Here is a 20,658-nt window from a genome sequence, read left to right as displayed (position 1 = left end):
TACCTTTGGTGAGCTCTGCATATATAGTCAGAATGCCAATATGAGCAGGAGACAGTGCTCGCACTTAAATAGCTGGACTTTCCACCACCAGAAGAGCCACATTCAAAATTATAGTTCTGTGCAGTCTATGCAGTGGGTCAAGTAGCCTGTCGAATAAGTCACCACATTTCCTCAAAGTCCATCTTCTTAGGAAGCGTTCAGATTAGTGTTCTAGGACACTCAAGTTCATCTTGTAGTTGTCATTGGCGACTGCCAGAACTGAATGACACATTTCATCATGTGTCAAGGCTCACAGTTTTTCATAGTATATTTTTAGCAATTGAAAACAACTGGTATTTGGGGACTTCCAGACTTTACCACATGGGCCCTTCTAGGAGAGGAAGTTCAAAGACCTTGCTATGGTTAAAGTTACAAAGCAAAAAGGTCATGAGTTTTCTTTTCATTTGAAACACAATATTTTACAGGAATCAAGATTCTTTTAAATCTGTGGCTTTTGAATAGGAAAAGCAAACTTTAAATGGCTCATAATATCTGTGTAAAGACATTGCAATTGTGATTTAAAAGCTAAGTAATAGCTTGTGTTCAATTAGATTCTTTCTGACTTATAACATCCCTCTCATTCTAATGGAAAGGCCCCTGACCAGTGATACAAGCATCTGAAGACAAAATTCAACCATAAGCACCTTGACTTTCACTCTTTGTTTCCTTCTAAATAATATGCTGCTACATGCCAGATGCTTGGAAAAGAACTGGGGCCTCCAAGCAGGAGTAAACATTAAGTCCTCCAATCTCCCTGTGAATGATGCCATCAAAAAGTCAATGTAGTGTTATTTAGCAGCAAACAATGACATTATGTTATTTCCAGGAAAATGCATGTAACTGGACATCACCATCAGTCTTACAAAGACAACTATTGTATGCTTTCTCTCATATTAAATCCTGAGAGGAAAGATGTGAAATAAAAAGGGAACTATGGGGTATTTAGAAGGGAATGGGAGAGAACCAAAAGGGGAAATAGTGAGGTTGAAAATGATCAAAGTATATTGTACACATAAATGGAGTTGTAATGAGGTCTCTTTGAATAATTAATACATATTAATTTAAAAGGATAACAAATGAAAATAACAAAATTAGGGTAGTGATGCAATTGTAGCTCTTGGTTTTAAAGAATGTATGTAGAAGCCCTCTCTGTGTTTCATTGTACCCAGAATGCATGTCCACATGAAGCTTTATACATACATGTTCACAGAAACATAGCCCCCAAATGGAAACAATCCAAATGTCTACCAACTGAAAACTAAAAAGAGTTTGGCATATTCAATAATAATAAGGAATGGCATATGTATACATGCTACAATTCGGATGAACTTCTAATGTGTCATGCTATGCCAGTCACAGAAGATGACTGTTTCAAGAATATTTTCCCTGGGGAGATGAAGTAACATCACTCCCTCCTCATAAGACCCAAGGACAAATGAAAGTCCGATTTCCCTTGGAGTCATTGAGCCTATTGGGTTTCATTACGGACCACGAGCGAGAAGGTTTGGTAAGAGCATAGGTGACCCAAAAGCTACTGAACTGGAAAGTCTCCACTCAGCATAGAGGATGGCTTCTCCATGGCCACATAGATGGAGCACCCCTCATTATCTCCTCCACCTATATACTCTAGTGTGTCTGTAAAACCTTTAGGCCATATGCAATTAGGACTGAAGTACGTACAAATCACTGGAAGGACTGGCTGGACACTTGGGTAAGGGTCTAGTGACTCTTCTTATGTTCTCATCACATGAGAGAAGGCCCAGCCATTAGTGACTCGCTCCAATAGACGCAGCTAATCTGATGAATATAAGACTCTTTTGTTCAGAAAGAGTAGGTTCTGTGCCAACCATATATATATATATATATATATATATATATATATATATATATATATATATGATTCCACTTAAATGGAACTTGAGGGATAGGAAGCAGATTAGTGCTTGGTACTTCTCAGGTACTGAGGAAAGGGGAATCTGTTCAGACTGCTAGGAAAGATGATTTCTTGAGCCGTGATGAAGACATGCTACATGTAAATAGAGATGATGGTTGCATAACTCTGAGGGTGCTCAGAGTCCACAGGAATTTGCCCTTCAAAGTGATATGTTCTATGATAGATTGATTTATCTAAATAATACTCTGTTTAAAGGAGGTTGTTCTAGGTTACAAGGTTAGGGGAGGTGTAGATAGTCATAGAATAACAATGTATCATTAAAACACACATATGTCCAAGTGCCTTAAGGGGAATAAATTAAAACTTCCGAAGGAATTATGTAGAGTATGAAAACATTAATGGCATTTCATTTATTTAATTTTGTGTATTTTGGTGTTTTGTCTACATGTATGTTTGTGCATCACATATATGCAGTGTCTAGAAGAGGACATCATATCCCCTGAAACTGGAGATACAGACCATTGTGAGCTGTTATAGGGATGCTTGGAATAGAATCTGGGGCCTCTGGAAGAGCAGCCAGTGCTCTTAATCACTGAGCCATCTCTGCAGTCCCTGACTGCATTACTCGTTGCAATTTATTCCCAAAGCAGATTTTTATGACACCTGCTATATTAGTCACCAAAAAATGGAAAGTCACTTATGGAAGGAAGTGTATCTTGGCTTACAGTTTGAGGGTACAGTCCATGGTGGGGAAGTCCTGGCCGCATGAGCTTGAGGCCAGCAGGTCACACTGCATTCACAGTCAGGAAGCACAGGGAGATGAATGCCAGTGCTCAGCTTGCTTCCCCCTTTCTATTCACTCCAGGAACCCCAGCCCATCAGAAGGTGCCACCCTTACTTAAGGTGATGTCCCTTCCTCAATTAAACTGATCTAGATAATCCTTCACAGGTCAGGTAGGCCTAGAGGCCAATGCATCTAGAGAAACCCTCACAGATGTACAGAGACTTGTAAATCCTATGAAGTTGATGGTCCAGATTAACCCACACACCTGCTTATACACACTAAGAACACTCATTTAAAATGAATGGATTAATCAATCAACTGTGTGGTCTTGGGATTTAAAATGTCCGATGTCTTACCTTTCTGTATGACACAATAAATTTTAGCATTTAAGAAAGAGATGAGCTTTGGGTGAACCATAGTTAGCTCTCGTTTGTTTGTTTGTTTGTTTGTTTGTTTGTTTGTTTTGTGGGTTTTTTTAAAGGAACTGGTACCTATTTGAAATCTGAAATCTACAGAGCATAGGTTAAGGATTTCTTGAATGGAGATAGAGAAATACAAAGAGCCTCCATAAGCCCCACACCAGTATGGAAAAGGGGGTGTGGACTGCACTGTAGGAAAAGGCACAGATAGTCAGCCAGGGTCGGCAGGCTACTGTGTCAGCACAGGGCTCTTCTGAGGCCATCACAGCCAGCATGCTTCTTCCTCAGATTCCCGTATGATGGGCTTAGCTGGAAGCCCTGGATCTAACTGATCAAGGGAGCCTGCTGGTGCCCCACATGCCTGTATGCTGACGAAATGCTTGTTTCTGTCCCTGCTCACATCTTTCCTTAGGCAGAATGTGCAATCGTGCGATTCTCAAAAAAAAAAAAAATGCTCAAAAAGACAGAAATGGCAACTACCCAAATCTGACCGTGCTATACAAGCATCAGATTATTGTAGATACTCCAGTAAGTCTGCAGTAACTCAAGTAAAAGTCATTGTTAAAGAAAAGAATGTTTCATCCTTACTTCCCTAGGGAGTGGAAGATGCCCCTTGAGTCTAGAACAGTGGCTCTCTATCCTGCATAACAGATATTTACATTGTGATTACTAACAGTGGCAAAAAAAGAAGCAGTTATGAAGCAGCAACAAAATAATTTTATGACTAGAGGCAACCGCAACATGAGGAACTGTATCAAAGGGTCACAGCACTGGTCTAGAAGTTGAATCACAGCAAAAGGTGAAAGAGCTTCGTCAGTGCTTCGCTGGTCTGAGGGTAAAAGACCTGGACCCTTACTGACTGACTTAAGTACGGTAATGACTAAGTTGTCACGCTGCACCTTGCTGGATCACGACTGCACTACTTATGGATGGTTCCTCACAGTTTATGCAACCTATCTTCTATGGTTTTGTCAGAACTAGAAGACACTCCCTGTAAAGCACAGTGAAGTTATTAAAAAGACATTTTTCACATAGTTAGCAATAAATGAGAAAAAAACCACAATCGTGGTGTTACTTTCTGAATGTGGTAAAAAGCATTGCTAAAGCAAGTATATGTGGTAAATGTGTCTTCTCCAATAACTCTCAACATTGATGCCTTAACCTCCTAAACAATGTGGCCTTTCCTTTTCAGGTCACAATTAAGCCAGGACAGATCTTAAGCATGAGCTACTTGTTCACTGTGGAGCTGCTCACATCTGTTAGGACTTATGGATTTCCTTAACTGGCCATCTTTTCTGTCCTTGCTTTAAACAGCTGCGACCTACTATAGGGACTGACATAGGAACCCTTCTCAGCCCTGCAATAGTAAAACAATCCACCCCAGACTTTAGCAGTGGCATTTAATCAACTAAGAAATGGCCTCTGTGCACTCAGGCTGAAGTCTAATCCGGCTGCTGCAACAAAACCACAAAGACTACTCGGTGCAGCATAGAAGGAACTAGAAAGTCACCAGGGCTACAGTCAAAGACACTGAATACTGTGGGCCTAAAACTGCAAACACAGGCTTGAGGCCATCAGTTCAAAGGAGCTTTCCTTTCCAAGTGCCTAACAATAATACAGCCCTTATAAAACTCTTGCCACCAGATGAGGAGCTCGGCCGAGTGCCAGTGCTGTCTGAGATCTGTTCCTTGCTACTGAACTATACCAATTGTGGAACAGGGCTTTGGTAAAGAGAACAGGAAGTCTGTTGTGGCCAAGACAATTTGTAGCGGTCTAAAAGCACAGACTTCTCAGAAAGGAAATTCTTTTTAAATGTATTAATACCCTTAACAAGTAGGACTCTTTATCCTTCTATTTCGAGCAAGTTCCTTGTGCTCTAACAAAAAGCACTCTAAACAAATATAAAATAAGTGGAAAGGAACCAACGTTTTGAGAGTTTTAACCTCATGGAGGCCTTGTAGTTGTTTCAGACAAATGTTCCAGTGCTATACTGAGAGACTTAGCATGTTACAGTGTGCACACACATGCATATGCACGTCCCCATTGTCAAGCCATATTTGTGTTGTACAAGGTATTTGCCATACACAAAAGTTGCAAACAATGTCCTGGATTTATCACAGTGTTTCATGAGCAAGACTCAACTCCAGTGGTCTTATTTAATACAGGACCATTATCATTTCTGACTATAGAGCACCAGGGATCCTTCAAGCACTGTACATACAATGAGGTGGGTTTCCCTGCTCTACACGAGTGATTTCTAGCCTCATGTGTTGTACATGGATATTAACTTATGTATTTGTCTAGCTTTGTTTTGTTAGGTCACTAGCAAAATAGCCATGTGAGTGCACATCCTTATATACTGAACCCAGCTCTTGAAACTGTGTTACCAGTTAGGTAACTCACTCTTACAGCCAAGTAGTGATCCTAAGAGGACAATAAGTTTGTGGTGTCACTCTGAGCCTTGTTTGGAATCATGATACTCTACTTCCCATCAGGCCTAAGGAATATTTTAGAACAGCTGTAATTTAATAAGTGAAAATAAAAATAAGGAACTAATGTCATCATTTTTGGAAATAAGGAAAAATATTGACACCCTTCTTTTGTTTAACAATATGAACATATGGTTTTTTTTATGTTATAGAAAACAAACTTGTCACCTTAATTTGTAATACTTTCTAAAAACAAAGCAAGTAGCCCTGTGTATCTGTGAACTGTATTTCCAAAGTCATTCCTGGACCACTGACATCTAAATAAGAATCCTCAAGGCTCAGTCTAGACAGAGTTCTTAGTATTCACAGAGAGACTAACAACAAAGCAGCCACTTGAAGGTGGAAATAGACAAGGAATTAGAAACAAAAGGAGTCCAGATATTGATAACCTGACTTCACTGCACTCTACACAGAAATAACCACTTCCTGGTCTGTCTGCAAACTTCTGCTTCATCCACAAGATCTACACTTGCTCTCTTTGTCCATACTAGGCTTACATTGGCAGTCCAGCTGTAGCATCCTCTTTCCTATAGGAGCCAAGATGTCCTGAAGTTTGGTGAGCTTGCCCTGGAGCTATACTTCAAGCTGAGCATTACTTTCACTGAATGGAGTGCCAGGAACACTTTTTTCCCTGTTATTTTAATCCTCTGATCTTAGATTCACATGACATTCTTCCTCTTTCACATGGTGAAACCCATGCTTCTTACATGCATGAGTGTGTACATACGCCCAAAGACACTTCCATGTATCATATGCATTCACACGTGCACAGGAATGCACAGGTTGACATATACAGGTGCACACACATACACCCATGAACAGCATGCATACCTACGGTATCTGTACACACACTAATAACACACCCTTATGCACAACCACAACCGCACACCTGCACTCACTGTATAGACACACTCATGTGTTACACTAATCACATGCACCCACTGAGCCACTGGCCACACCCACACATAGGAGAAACTCTAATGCTCTCCTCTACATTCACATGTCCTTACCCTGAACACAAACTACATACATCCACTCGGAAAATTCAACAGAGAGCCAGCTAAGCGCTCTATTGAACATGAAGGTTATGGCAGTGACAACAAACTATTTTCTCACATGGGACTAGCACTAGGGCTGAAGGGAACATTCAGAGAAAATCCCAAGTCTAAGATCAGGAATGATCCGCACAACACAGCTATTGCTGGCCGAGCTGGCTGCAGCACCCATGAAATCAGAAGACAAAACTCCAAGACCCCTCGTGTAGCCATTTTTCCTAAACCAACAGTGGGGTTTGAGATTCGTACCTGTTTCAACCACTAATCCAGAAGCATGCCTTCCTCAGGACCAGTTTAAATAAACTATAGTTTGCATCTCAGAAACTCTTCGGAATCATTTGTGTTTGGGGGAATGTGTGTGGTATAAAAACTCTCGGTGGTTGGTACCATGAGTGGGACCGTCAGTCCTTTGCCACATAACCATCAGAGTGTACAGACTGAAGGAAGCCCATGGCCGTGATGCAATCACTAGGAAACGTATAAACCAAAAGCAGAAGACAAAGCAAGTGAACACAGCCTTTGAAATTCTACTCTAAATGTGTCAAGATGTACTTTACATACTGGTTTATGGGAACCTATTTAATAGAATGTTATTAAGTAGCTATTCGTTTGAATCTGTGAAAAATCCCTTGATTATTTCAACAGAAAATAACATTGAAAACTTGACCTGTTTTTTCAAAATCCAAATTTATTGTACTTCTCATCTGTGTGTATACATACCACACACACACACACACACACACACACACACACACACACACTCTTCCTAAAAGGGGCAAAGTTAGCATGTTACTATTTACACTAGGATTTTGTAAGTTTTTGAAACTCATTTCACATTTATCTTAGCATGACCAGCAGGCCCAGTAACAAAAGATTCCAACAGAAACAAGTCACAAACACAGATGTTTCCATTTGTTCCCTCTCAGTAATAAAACTCATCTTAAAGCTTTTGACTCGAGCAGATGAAGCAGTAACTAGGGGGATTCTCGTAGTTGTGTTTTTGAGGCTGTTTGGCTTGTTGTAGTTTTACAGGGATTAAAGCAGTAAGGGTGGGGGAAGCCTCTCTGCCCAGCTCTATGACAACGTGATCTGGTGTTTATGGTGTAGTGATTCACTCCGCGCTCTCAAGATGGAGGGCTTAATTTCTTTTCATTGTTCCTCCCAGACAGCCACGGTTTCTTGGGATATCCGAACACTATATTCCACGGTACCAGAAGAAGCAGAGCACAGGGCAGAAAGTTTGCTGGTGAAAGAGGTAAATGTGGTGTTTTCATTCACTGCTCTCTGAAAACGTTTGCTCCCACCCCCAGCCACCACAGCAGGCAATCTTAACTTACTTAATACTACTATCCTACACGTGCTCATCTGCAAACGAGAATTTTACGGATTCTCTCAATCACAATGTCTTTAACCCTCCCGGCGGCCCTCCATCTTTTTGTAGCCATTTTTGATTATGTGGTAATGGTTACGTTTTAGGATTCTCTCTCCTTTGTTCGTTTCTTTAAACGTCCACACTGAGAAGTGTTTGAGGATGTTAATCGAAAGATTTGATTTGGTTTGACCACTTCAGACAACGTGTGTAAAACGAAGAAGACCAAACTTGAGAAGGATGGATTGTAGAATATGTGTTTAGAAATATAGTTCTCTTGACTGCTATGAATAGAGGTGATGACAAATTTCTCTGGGCAACTTGACGGACTGATGGGAATTCAGTTGGTGGAACAGCCTCTTCATCTTCTAACCAGACCAGGCTACACACAGCAGTTGAGCAGTAGGACTTCACAGGATAAAGCCAGCCCCCGCTTTACACCCAGTAGTGGGTTAGAAAATAGAATAACACAGTTTAGCTGATAAACGGAGGGTCTGAATGTCCTCTTTAATTTAAGGAAGTGGCATGTCCTGATTAGAGTCCTGAGGATTCTAATAAACTTTTATGATAGCTAATTAATGAGTTAGACTGTTTAACCAGGTCATCTTGTATGTCCTCCATGGTAAACTGCACGTTCTTCATAAAGACCCAAGATTTGGGTACTGGATTTAGTCCCTGATGCCTAGTGGGTTTTTCAGTAAAAGAGAGTAGAATCTTTGAAGAACACTTCCTTTCTTACTGCTAATTGTTAATATATTTAACGTCTTTTAAGCTGTTGATTTCAATACAAATAAGAAATTCATCAAATAATGTCTGATTATTTTATTTTTAGATTCATAGTTACATCATTTTCAAATGATTAGATTTTTTTCTGCTTTTCAAATAAGTGTATTACATCCTTAATTTTTTGTCTTATTGTATAATGTAATATCCCTCAAATTAATGTTGAATAACAATGTTAATATTGAATGTTCTGTTGTCCGATTTATTTTGATTTTAGGGGGGGGACGCCTTTATTACCTTTTTCATTCTATAAAATACCAGCGTTTATGTTGTTTTCTGATACTGCATAATTGCCTTTTAATGCTTCTGCATGGTTCCCTTTCACCAGAAGACCTAATCAATTGACATAATGCTCATCTGATATAGCCCAGCACTGAAGCAGAGCTCATGAATTCTTTGCATGCTTACTTGAATTTCTGATGTGAAATTTCTTGTCTCTCTTGTGCTATTGCCCTAATCAGCTGTTAGATTCCCTTCTGCTGTTTTATTACAAGATTTTGCATCTATAGACATGAGTACACTTTGCACCTTATACAGGAGTACATTTTGCATCTATAAACACGAGTAAAATTCATTTCTAGATTTTACCTTACTCTGTTGGCATTACAGAAAAATCTACCTCTAAAAAAAATATTTTGGGGGTACAACAATAGTGGCTAAAAGATGGACAGGATACTACTAAAACTTCTAGGGAACAAATGTATAATTTTACAAGGACACAGTGAATGGAGAAGAAACCTCGTGTGACTCCATTGATACCACTGGATGATAATGAAGTCACTGAACAGCAAAGAATGTGTTCCGCCCACAGCCACATAAAAGCCAGTGCTGAGAGTAAAACGAGCGAGGTCAGCTTTAGAGAGTTCTTACCACACACGTGAGCAAAGGATGCGTGCATTTTTACCTACAAGGTTCACGTGCTAACAGCTCCCAAGAATCCCAGATCCCCACCTGGGCTGAAATTGTACCTGCAGTGCTGGTGGCTGCGAAGATCCTAGAGTGTTAAGTCAGATCTGCCCATCTGTCCGTGTTTTCCATGCCTGTGGTTCACTTATCTATGTTTGTGTGGCTGGCCATTGCCTAGGAGCAATTGAGCTCCAAAACTAACTACCGGGGAGATCAACTTGTATTTTTAGGTTTTGGGTAGTGATCAAAATTAAGGTTGATCTGCTATCTCAATGAATTAAATAAGTTTTCATAAACTAAAAAAAAAACTATATCAAGTCAAAAAAGTGAATAAACTGCACTTTTTCTATGTCGGTGTCTAGGGCAGGTGATTAACTAGAAAGACTGCGCCCAGAGTCCCCACAGAAGGGTGCTCAACAAAGACTTCACTGTCCAGTATTGAGGAATATATTGGAAGGTCTTTTTCTCTTACTCCCTAAGAAAGAAATTCTACATGAATAAACATTTAAATTAGAGAAAAACAAAAAAAAGTTGCAGAAGGGTAGGAAAACATTTAAAATGGAAACAAGGAAGACTGACAAATTTAACTCTGTAAATGTTTAAATTTCAGTATGACAAATAATATCCTAAAAAAAAAAAGCCATCACCTACAACTCTCTATATTTTCATTTATATGCAGGATGCATATAAATTCCTAACAGTCAAATTTTTAAAGATGTATTTTTTAGTTTATATGTGTGTGTGCCTATGTGAGTTGATGTGCTCCCTGTATATGCAGGTAGCTATGGAAACAGGACAACAGATCCCATAGAACTTGAATTTTATGCACAGTCCTGGGTGCTAGGAACCAAACATGGGTCCCCTGAAGGAGCACTTAGTGCTTTTAACCACTAAACCATTTCTCCCATATCCAGAACTCTGTAGATTCTAATATGAAAAAGACAGCCCAAGGGAATGCATCCTAATGATAGCCGTAGGTAGGTAAATACAGTTAGCCAAGCACCAGGTCTTTGTCCCATGTATGTGTGGCCTTGCAAACACAAACTGAAGCAAATTTTTCATGTAATTGCTGAAGTACAAAAAATTAAGATGAAAATGTGTTATTATGGTAACAGTAAAGGGGAGATGCCATCACCATATGGTTCAAAGCTTTTGAAGGGTGATCCACAAGTAACCTTAAAGCATCATATATGTGTGTGTGTGTGTGTGTGTGTGTGTGTATGTGTATATGAGTGTGTGTGTATGTGTGTGTGCGTGTGTATGTGTGTGTGCGTGTGTATGTGTGTGTGCGTATGTGCGTGTGTGTATGCGCATGTGTGTGTATACAAGCATAAATATATGCAGATATCGCAAGCATGTGTACTGCTGATTTGGAAACTTTTAAATATCAATAGGGATTCTGTTTAAAACACTTCATTAGCATATCTCTATTTTGTATTGGTATGTCTGTCTATACAAAACATATGTATTTTCAAGCCATGAATGGTGATATTTAATTCCAGCACTCAGGAAGCAGAGGCAGGTGGATCTCTGAATTTGAGACTAGTCTTGTCTACAAAGGGATTTCCAGGATAGCCAAGGTTACACAGAAAAACTCTGTCTCAAAAATCAAGTGTGTGTGTGTGTGTGTGTGTTTGTATTTCTATATATGTATAGATATAAATGTATTTAAATATCTGAATATCTATGATACATTGTTATGAGATAAAAAAACTAGTCACAGATTTGCAAAGTTTGATATTACTAATGACATAAAACTCATAAATCTGTGCATAAGCATACAAGATTAAGCAAGATTAAGTCTTATAGGGCAAAGATATATGAAAGTGAATTTGTCAATTGAAAACACTTTCTGAGTAATGAATTCAAACTTTTTTTAAATGCTGCCCAATTCAAACCCTCCTCCACTGATCTTAAATAATGTCATGTCTCAAAAATTAATGTTGTCACATAGAAACCACATGTGTTCAGTGCAGGAGGCCTCTCAGGTGAGTGGGCTCCTCGTGGTCTGCAGTTCATTGTTTCCAGACCACTGTTCTACAGTTTCCCATGTCCTTCACTCTGCAGTTCTCTGAGAAAGTCACTGTTGCTACAGGAGGACTAGCAAAATTTGCTTCTTTTGTTAGTTCATCCCTTTGCTTTTGTTCCACTTTGATTGCCTTTCTTTTTTCTTAATTTACTCAAAGTGATTTTATTGCTTGTGTACAAAACAGCACTGATTGCCTTTCAACCATTTGCAGACTTCTTTCTCTTCTACTCCCAGTTTCCTATCTCTCAAAGGAAGAATTCCTCCAAAGAAGGGAAACAAAGGAGGAAAGAAATCATTTTATTTTCTGTTAAGGTTCTGTATCATCCACAGCCCAAAAGGCCCTGGATTATGCTTGGTTTGAAAGATGGAGAAGCAGAACCTGTGCTTTCCAGTCTAGGAAGCAGGAAAATCCTACTTACAAATATCCCCAGGTGGTAGTGCAATGGCAATAGCCAGGCTGGCAGGGGGCAGATAAAAGGAAAAGGGTTTACAGAGAACTGCTTTAATATGGAGAAATGCATGCGAGACACACACACACACACACACACACACACACACACACACACACACACTACCACCACCACTACCACCACCACCAAGAGAATTGTTCTGAAAGAAGAGCCTTAACCCCAAATACTAATAGCAGCCAATCATTACCGCCTACTTGCTTGGTGCCAGGTAATCATCTAAACCATTCACTTACAATAATTACGAACAAATGTTACAGCAAAGCATCCTCTTTTAAAGATGTGGAAACCATGTCAGAGAAAGATTAAGAAACTTATGCAGGCAGTACCGTACAGGCAAGAATTTATTCAGTATCTAACCCCAAGCCAATGAGCAGGAGACCCTGGACTTTTGATTGACAACGCTCACAGCCAATGTGAAGCTTTACCCTAGTGTCCGCTGGAAGAAATCTATCCTAACGACCATGCTGCAGCCTCTGCCCAGGCTATCCCGGTACATATAGTTATTAGACTGCACAGTAGGAACACTGCTAGAGTTTCTCAAACCAGATAAATAAACCTAGCACTAAAGTGAACTCAGACATTTGCAGGGTTTTTGCAGAATGCTGTACTGGGCTTCCTTCTTGTTCCAGCCTGTATCAAATTGCCCAGTGACTCCATGTGGTGGCAAGGACAAATGTCGTGGTTGCTAGGCAACAAATTGGAAAGAATCTAGTTTCAATACATCTGGCTCAGTAAAAAATCTTGAATTTTCTCTCACATTACTCTACACTGACAGTTCACAGCCTTTCCTCAAAGGCAGTGGACATTCTTTTCTTTAGTCTGGAATGACTTCATACTTTTAAAGGGAATTAAGTAAAATGAACCCTGTTTCCCTTTTTTTGCCTAGTGATTTTCCTCCCTGACTAGTAGAGGAAGCTCAGGTATTTCCCACACAAAAGTATAGGCTCATTTCATATCTACAATGTTGCCAGTTATGAAAACACCCAGCCACATTTCAGCAACAATGTGCATTCAGGACCCCAGTTCAGCATCCTGCAACACAGGCAGCCTGGTTTTACAGCCTCATCCACAAGCCTCACATAGTTAACCTGCCTATGTGCACAGAGTGTGGCAATCTAACCTCAGCTCACTCTGACTCTGGACATCAATTTCTTTAAAGCCTACACTTGCTATTTCCACTGGTAACAGAGAAACAAGTCATTTATTTTGGCATGCCATTAGTATTTCTGCCTCAGTTTCTCCATCTTCTATAGGACCATTGTCCTAGTGGGGGTGATCCTGAAAATAAAACTAGCAAAAGTGTGGGGAAACAATGGCTTGGAAAGATTGTCTTTATTCTCCGAAGTACTTTATGCACCTTTCTATAACCATTAAAAATAAAGAAAATCAATGCTCCTGGGGAAATGCAGGCACCACTCCCACTGGGGACCAGAGCAATAAAAGAGTCTATATATAGAATTCAGGGTTCCCGAGCAAAACTTCTATAGGAAAGTTTTTGTTTAAATATGCACAAAGGGGTAATATGAAACTGAGTTCACTAATTAAAACTAAGCTGCTGGTTTACTCTCTCTTAACAAAAGAAAATGAAGGCAGCAGAGTGAACAACACGAGGGCTCACAAGAAAACAGGCCCTGGGAGCAGATGAGCAGGTGGGGGAGACACCAGCCAAGGACTAAGCCTTCAAGTTGCGTTGAAAACAAAGCCCGTTTGGTTAATGGAACCCAACTTCTCTATAGAGCAAAATTAACACATCATGAGGAGAAAATAATAAAGTCATGAATATAGGTCTTCCTTTTGTCCTAGAATAAGATACTCAGGGACTAAGTGCTATGGAAACAATACTTAAAAATAGAAGCAAATTCCTTTACGCCTCTGGCTAGGCTGGTACACAGATGCTCACAGGCCTTATATCCATCTTTATGTAGACAGTAAAGAGTTACCATGGAAAGTTCATATTTTATGTAGGGATTCCAAACTAGAAATAGTAGAGTTCTCCAGGAAGAGAAGGAAAATAGAGCTAATGATTGAAGAGAAATATATATAAATATATTTAAAATATATATAAAAAATATAAATATATATAAATATAATATATGTTATATTTAAGGGAAGGAAACTTTAAGAAGCTATAGAAAATGTATACTAAAAGCTCAAAAGATCTCATACTTTGAATTAAGACACAATTAATTCCATACTAGCAGAATATTTTGCAGAAACACAGTTCAAAGTATTTGCAAGTACTAAACACACACACACACACACACACACACACACACACAAACACACAGAGTAGGGTGGGGAGAGGATTCACTTTCATTAGTAGACATCCATTCAAACCATTTTAGAAGCAAATACATTATAGACTATTTTCCAGATTTATTTGACCATGGATCAAGCAATCTGTTTTCTCCTACTATTTTGAGAAACACATTTGATAAATGCTGGCCTTGAGCTGATACAAAGAAATCACCCTGAACTAAGGACCCAATATATTTCAATTAAAATAGAAGCAGCTATCCAGTAAACCCAACATGCATGCTTGTCTTTGGAGCATCTGCTAATGATACAAAGGAGGAGATTGAACCTCCAAAAGCAAGAAAGTGGTAATTTCTTCTCTGAACCAAATCTCTACTGTTGATTCTTATTGGTAAGATCAAAATGTCTGCTTTTGGCCATAGGTGGCTCATTACTAGGATACAACTCCCACACAAGCATCTGAGAAAGCAGTTCTGTGGACTCTTCCTCATCAAGCAAATTGTCAGAATAAGCAGGGCCAACTTCATGGTTCAGGTCAACAATAATGGCCAGGGAGGCCAAAGAAACACCTTTTCAGCCGTTAAATACCACCTCTCAATCCTGTGACCAATTAATAGGCTATTTTTTAGTTTCCCTGAAAGTAAATTTGGGTCCAGGAGCATAAACATGTTGTTACTGCTACTGCCCCCAATTTAGTTGATTGGAGTTAATTATGGCAACTTTGTGAAGTGCCAAATTCTTTAAATAGGAAGTTTCTTCCCCAGTGCTGTGCTGTGATTGTGGGTCCTGGCGTAGTTACGCTAGTGTGGAGGTAATGAAAGGTATCAACCACTGACTGTGGGGCTGGACTGGATTAATTATTTAGCACGCACCACATCACTAAGCAGATGTTTCCCAATCCTTGCTCCTGAAGAGTACAGCACCAGGAAAAGAGTCACACACCTGTGTTCAGAGTTACCCTTCAATCTAATGAGCAACCCCCCTGGGTTTTACTGAGACAAAGAAGCAAGGCCAGGTTCACATAGCAAGAAACATAACGAAAACACACGCAAGGATAGACTGGTTGCTGAGGGTGGTGTCAAAGCCTGAAGAAAAGTTGGACAGACATGAGGCTACTAATATCCCAGGACGGTGCTTATGCAGACTTAGAATAACTATGATAGCAGTACCGTAGTGGTAAAAGTAAAGGCCTTTAGGAGATAGAATCTGTCAGGATTTGGAGAATGAAAAGGAAGAAATAGAGAGGAATGTGCCAAAGGTCACTGATACATACAGCTTGGACTACTGTGGCATTAACTTAAATAACAGATGCAGAATAAAGTAATGATGATTGGTGCTGGCTTTGAAATATGAAGAAACTAGTGTACTGAGGCAGGGGGTAGTAGAAAGGAGGCAGAGAGAGGGAGGGCGAAGGGAGACAAGGAGGGAAGGAAAGGGAAGAGAAAGGGAAGGGAAGGAGACAGAGACAGAGACAGAGACGGAAAGATCATACAAGAAAGATAGAGATTCAGAAAACAGGAGAAAGTTGGCAGCGGATGTTCTGGGTTTGAATGAGAGGCCAGGACTCTTAGTTATGTCCCCAACTAAGGAGCTGTTAAAGAGGATCTTGCATAAACTGCAGAGATGGGGGCAGAGCTGGGGGCAACCAAGAAGTGGTATAGGAAGACTGAGAACCAATACTCTGAATCAAACAAAGATGAATGGCAAACATTTACGACATAAAACACAAGCTCAGTGAATGTGGTAATTTGAAGTCATTAAAGGCCTTAAGGAAAGTTTCAGAACTTAGTGGTATGCACTGGCTATAGTTGTATTACATTATACCCCAAGGAGATGTGGGAAATGTTACCATGAAACTTTTATTTATAAAGTGCCTTGGGAGTAAGTTCAATAAATATGTTGTGCTTTCCAGACAGAATACTTTAACACAGAGAGAAGGTAAAAGTTGTTCATTGAGTCAGGTATTGATCTTGAAGTTACATACCAAAGTACCATTCATGAGGAAAAGGCAAAATTCCCCAACATAAAAAGCCCTGTGCTGAAAGAAATTCATACTGAGGAAAATGCTGAGAATGAGCTTTCTTCCTCTGTCTCTCCTCCCTGTCTCGCCACCTAGACATTGTCAAAAGGCATTCGGTGAGTTCAGGAGAAAAGTGGGAAGTCCAGATTAGAAGCCAGGTCACATGGCTTCCGGGAGCAAGGCCTAGGGAGGTGTAAGAGTTGGAGTCAGCTTGAGGTAATGTCAGATGAGCTTCATGCTGCTCCCCTTAGTTAGCTAGAAGGAATGTGTGTAATGGTAACATTTATCTTGTTTCAAGAAAACTTGATCTTATTTTTGTTCATGGATAAGATGATGAGTTTTATGTCTGATTTTGGACCGCCAGGCACATTAGTATGAATCCACTCATGCACAGTGCCTTGGTTTAGTGTATTTAATACAGATGGTTTTGTACCTAAAGAGGGTGAGATCAATAAATATGAAAGTCTTTCAATAGTTTCTTTGAGAGAATAGGCTGCATTCATAACTAAAATGGATTAAGTGTATGCCTGCCCTGAAAACACTGGACAGCAAAGGAAGGACCCTTAGACTAGCGGCCAGTGTTTCTTACTTCAGAACTGACTTTCGTTCTATAGCATCGGGCTACAAAGACCATTTACATCCCTCAGAGCATTGAGAGGCATGAAACATTTGACCCCAGTCGATAAAAACAACTATATTCTTTCCTAACAAAGTTAGGATCAATAAAAATATTTCATTTGTATATGTATGTTGGCTTTTATGGTTGATAATTTTATCAGTGAATGAGGTTCTTGTTTCCAGGATGGAGGGGTTTTTTGGAAGTTGGAAGACTTTGTTTGGTGTATAGTTTTTAAAAGATAATTTTGAAGTAAGGCTTAGTTTCTAGCCTTGAAATTTTTAGTGGGGATATTAAAGGATATCAAATAGAAAATTCCATGGAGATAGTAAAGGTCAGTTTTCCTCACTTGGTCTGCTCTCATCTGTGCATGAGCATTCAATTTGTATCACAGCTAGACCATAAGTTAGAATGTTCAAAAGCAAACTGTTAATGCCATATTTACTAATACTAAGCACACAAAAGACAAGAAAGATAAATTAAGTGCATTTACAATTGAGTGGTTTCAGGATAAAATATACCAGGAAAAGTACTGATGAAAACATTGGAAAAAAATATCATGTTTCATATTAGTAACCTGAAGAAATTAATCTTCTGTTCACTAAAATCTTAGAACAATAGTCTTAGTAAATACAAAGAAAGGGCCATTCTAATTTAAAGTTGGCTTCTTCATCTGAACAACCCCCCTCCCATACAATGTTCAGCAGTGGGGAAAAAAAAACCCAAAAACCATGTGTACCAGTTGGGAAACTTGGAATGTGATACTATAAATTCACATTTTGAATTGAAACTGAATCTTCTGGTCATGTTGAATTATAACCCAAGTCTTGTGTTTACATGAGAAGAAGGTTTGAATCATAAAACAGTTGCCAAGGGGTTTTAGCATAAGTTATTTTTTGCATCCTAAAAAGTTACTGGGAAGATTTTGCCAAGGCATCACAATATGTATTTCTAGGCTAAGCCCAAATGTTATTTGTGAAAGTTCAGATGATTGCTTTCATAGAGCACACTTTAAGAAAATAAACCAACATTTGTCTCACTTTTAACTTACAATTAGCAGAGCTACCGTGGGACCCTTCAGACCACTCTCAATTTCAAAATAATGGAATTCACTTCTTTCATTTATATCGGGCCCTTCATATGACATTCCAATTACAATGAGCTTATTGAATATGCATACTCACATATAGCACTAATACCATATAATTTTTTAAAGATATTTTTATTTTAATGTGCATTATAGTTTTACCTACATGTATGTCTGTGTGAGGGTGTCAGAAACTCTGGAACTGGAGCAGCAGACAGGCCTGAGCTGTCATGGGTATGCTGGGAGTCGAACCTGGGTCTTCTGTAAGAACAGCCAGTGCTCTTAACCACTGAGCCAGCTCTCCAGCCCCTCCCTCATGGGATATTTTTAAAAGCAGAATTGAAACTCATTCCATAAGACCATTCCGTACGATCTGAAACTAGGTCTCACGTATGTCCCAGTGTTTGTGGTGTCTAAACTCATTTTTACTTCCCAGCTGAGTGTTTGACAAGCTTGTTAGCCGTCCAACCTGGTTTTAGACAAGCAGAAATTAATTGTTGTGCATTAGGGGAACACGCAGCGTGGGTGATCCAACTGAAGGACCCATTGTTCCCCGAGCCTTTTCTTTTGTTTCTGTGGTATCCATGTGTGAGGTGACCACGTGTCCTGCTTTGTAGGAACAATTCCTTGTGCTGTTGACCTGGCTGATAGCCTCCCTGTTCCCGCTGAAAGGTCTCACATAAGCAATAAATTACCCAGCCGTCCGTTCAATGTGTAATTTGCCTTCCTTCACTTAATTTCACAATGCTTCATTTTCAACATGGATTCAATAGCCATGGCACAAGTATAAAAATGGTTGTTTTTTACAAATGTAGAATTACTCCACGAGGGTGAAGAGCCGCCGTGGTTCCTTTTCCGGTCGCATTTGTTTTTCTGGCAAGAAACTACTCGTGTTTTTAAATAAACCTCTATAGCCAGAAGGGAAAATAATTTTGGGGACTAATAAGCCATTGTTACCTTTTGAGTGCTCTGTAGCCAGAATCTAATCATCAGCCCTTTGAAGCAGTTGACAAATTGTATAGCCAAACATAAATTGCTACTTCGGAAATCATAACACAATTTGAATTGACCCTTAAGCTCCTCTGAGCAGGGAGAGAAAGGGGGAAATGAAGTATTTTCTTTATACCACTTTAGGGTGTCCCTTGTAACTCCCCACTTTCCTAAATTATTTTGATTCTTTACTTCAGTCCCCCTCTTAAAAGGGGCTATCAGTTGTTATAGTTTTGATATAAAATGCCCCACATGGGCACCTGTGTTTGAAGAGTTGCAGCGCGGCTACGGGCAATGTTTGAGAATTTTTAGGAGGCAGACCTTGCTGGAGGAAATGGGCTCCTTGGTGAGGAGCACTGAGTGTTGTATGCAGTCCCTACTTCCAGAACTTCCTCTGCTTCTTTACCTGTGGCAATGCAAGCAAGAAATCTCATACCGAGCTGTGCCTTCTCTACCCTGATGAGCTGTGTACTTTCCAACTGTGAGCCAAAAGAGGCCCTTTCTCCCTTGAGTTGCCTCTTCTCCTGTAATTGTTCATAGTGTAAGGAAGAGGAATATCATCATCATCATCACCACCACCATCACCACCACCACCACCACCATCATCATCACCACCACCACCACCATCATCATCACCACCACCACTACCATCATCATCACCACCACCACTACCATCATCATCACCACCACCACCACCACCACCACCACCACCACCATCACCACCACCACCACCACCACCATCACCACCACCACCACCACCACCACCACCACCACCATCACCACCACCACCACCACCACCATCACCACCACCACCACCACCACCACCACCACCATCACCATCACCACCACCATCACCACCACCACCACCACCACCACCACCATCATCATCATCATCATCATGTATCAAATACATATTGAATAGTTCCCAAAAGTAAAATCTTGTGTTAGAATAAACACAAGTTTATTGTTTTCACAATAAAAATAAAGTTGTGTTTTCACAACTTGTATGTAGAGGCTGAAGAAATGTCTCATTGGTTAAGAGCACTTGTTGCTATCACCGAGGACCTGGATTCAGTTCCCAGCACCCACATGTCAGCTCATAACTATCTGTAAATCCCATTCCAGGGGATCTGATACCCTTTTCTGGTTTCTACAAGGCACCAGGCAAGTATGCAGTATATAGATAAAGATTTAGGCTGTTAGCCACATAAAATAAAGGTAGGGGCTGGAGAGATGTTTCAGCCATCAAGAGCACACTGGCTACTCTAGTAAACTTATGCTCAGTTCCCAGCACCCACACCACAGCTAACAACCAACTGTTGTTAGGGAACAAGATCACCAGAGAATGATACCCCAAACTTGAATAGAATGCAAAAGCAAAGAGCATTTATTCAGCTGAATTTTCCTCATGGAGAGGTCTCTCCATATGTGAATGTAAGCCCCTTGTGGGCT

The 20,658-nt window shown here is 40.0% G+C and overlaps 1 protein-coding gene across 18 annotated transcripts in view; it reads left to right on the top strand.

The window, feature by feature from the left end:
- The window catches only part of Dock10 (dedicator of cytokinesis 10), a 257,936-nt gene that overhangs the window by 117,794 nt on the left and 119,484 nt on the right, over positions 1-20,658 (top strand). For all 18 annotated transcript variants that reach the window (XM_039084669.2, XM_063267006.1, XM_008767315.4 and 15 more), the window contains exon 3: positions 7,846-7,935. In XM_039084669.2, the coding sequence (XP_038940597.1) occupies positions 7,846-7,935 (90 nt within the window). The remainder of the gene's footprint in view (positions 1-7,845; positions 7,936-20,658) is intronic.

Source organism: Rattus norvegicus, chromosome 9 (genome assembly GCF_036323735.1).
Source record: "Rattus norvegicus strain BN/NHsdMcwi chromosome 9, GRCr8, whole genome shotgun sequence".
In the NCBI taxonomy this organism is placed as follows: Eukaryota; Metazoa; Chordata; class Mammalia; order Rodentia; family Muridae; genus Rattus; species Rattus norvegicus.
This window is presented reverse-complemented; position numbering and strand designations above follow the sequence as displayed.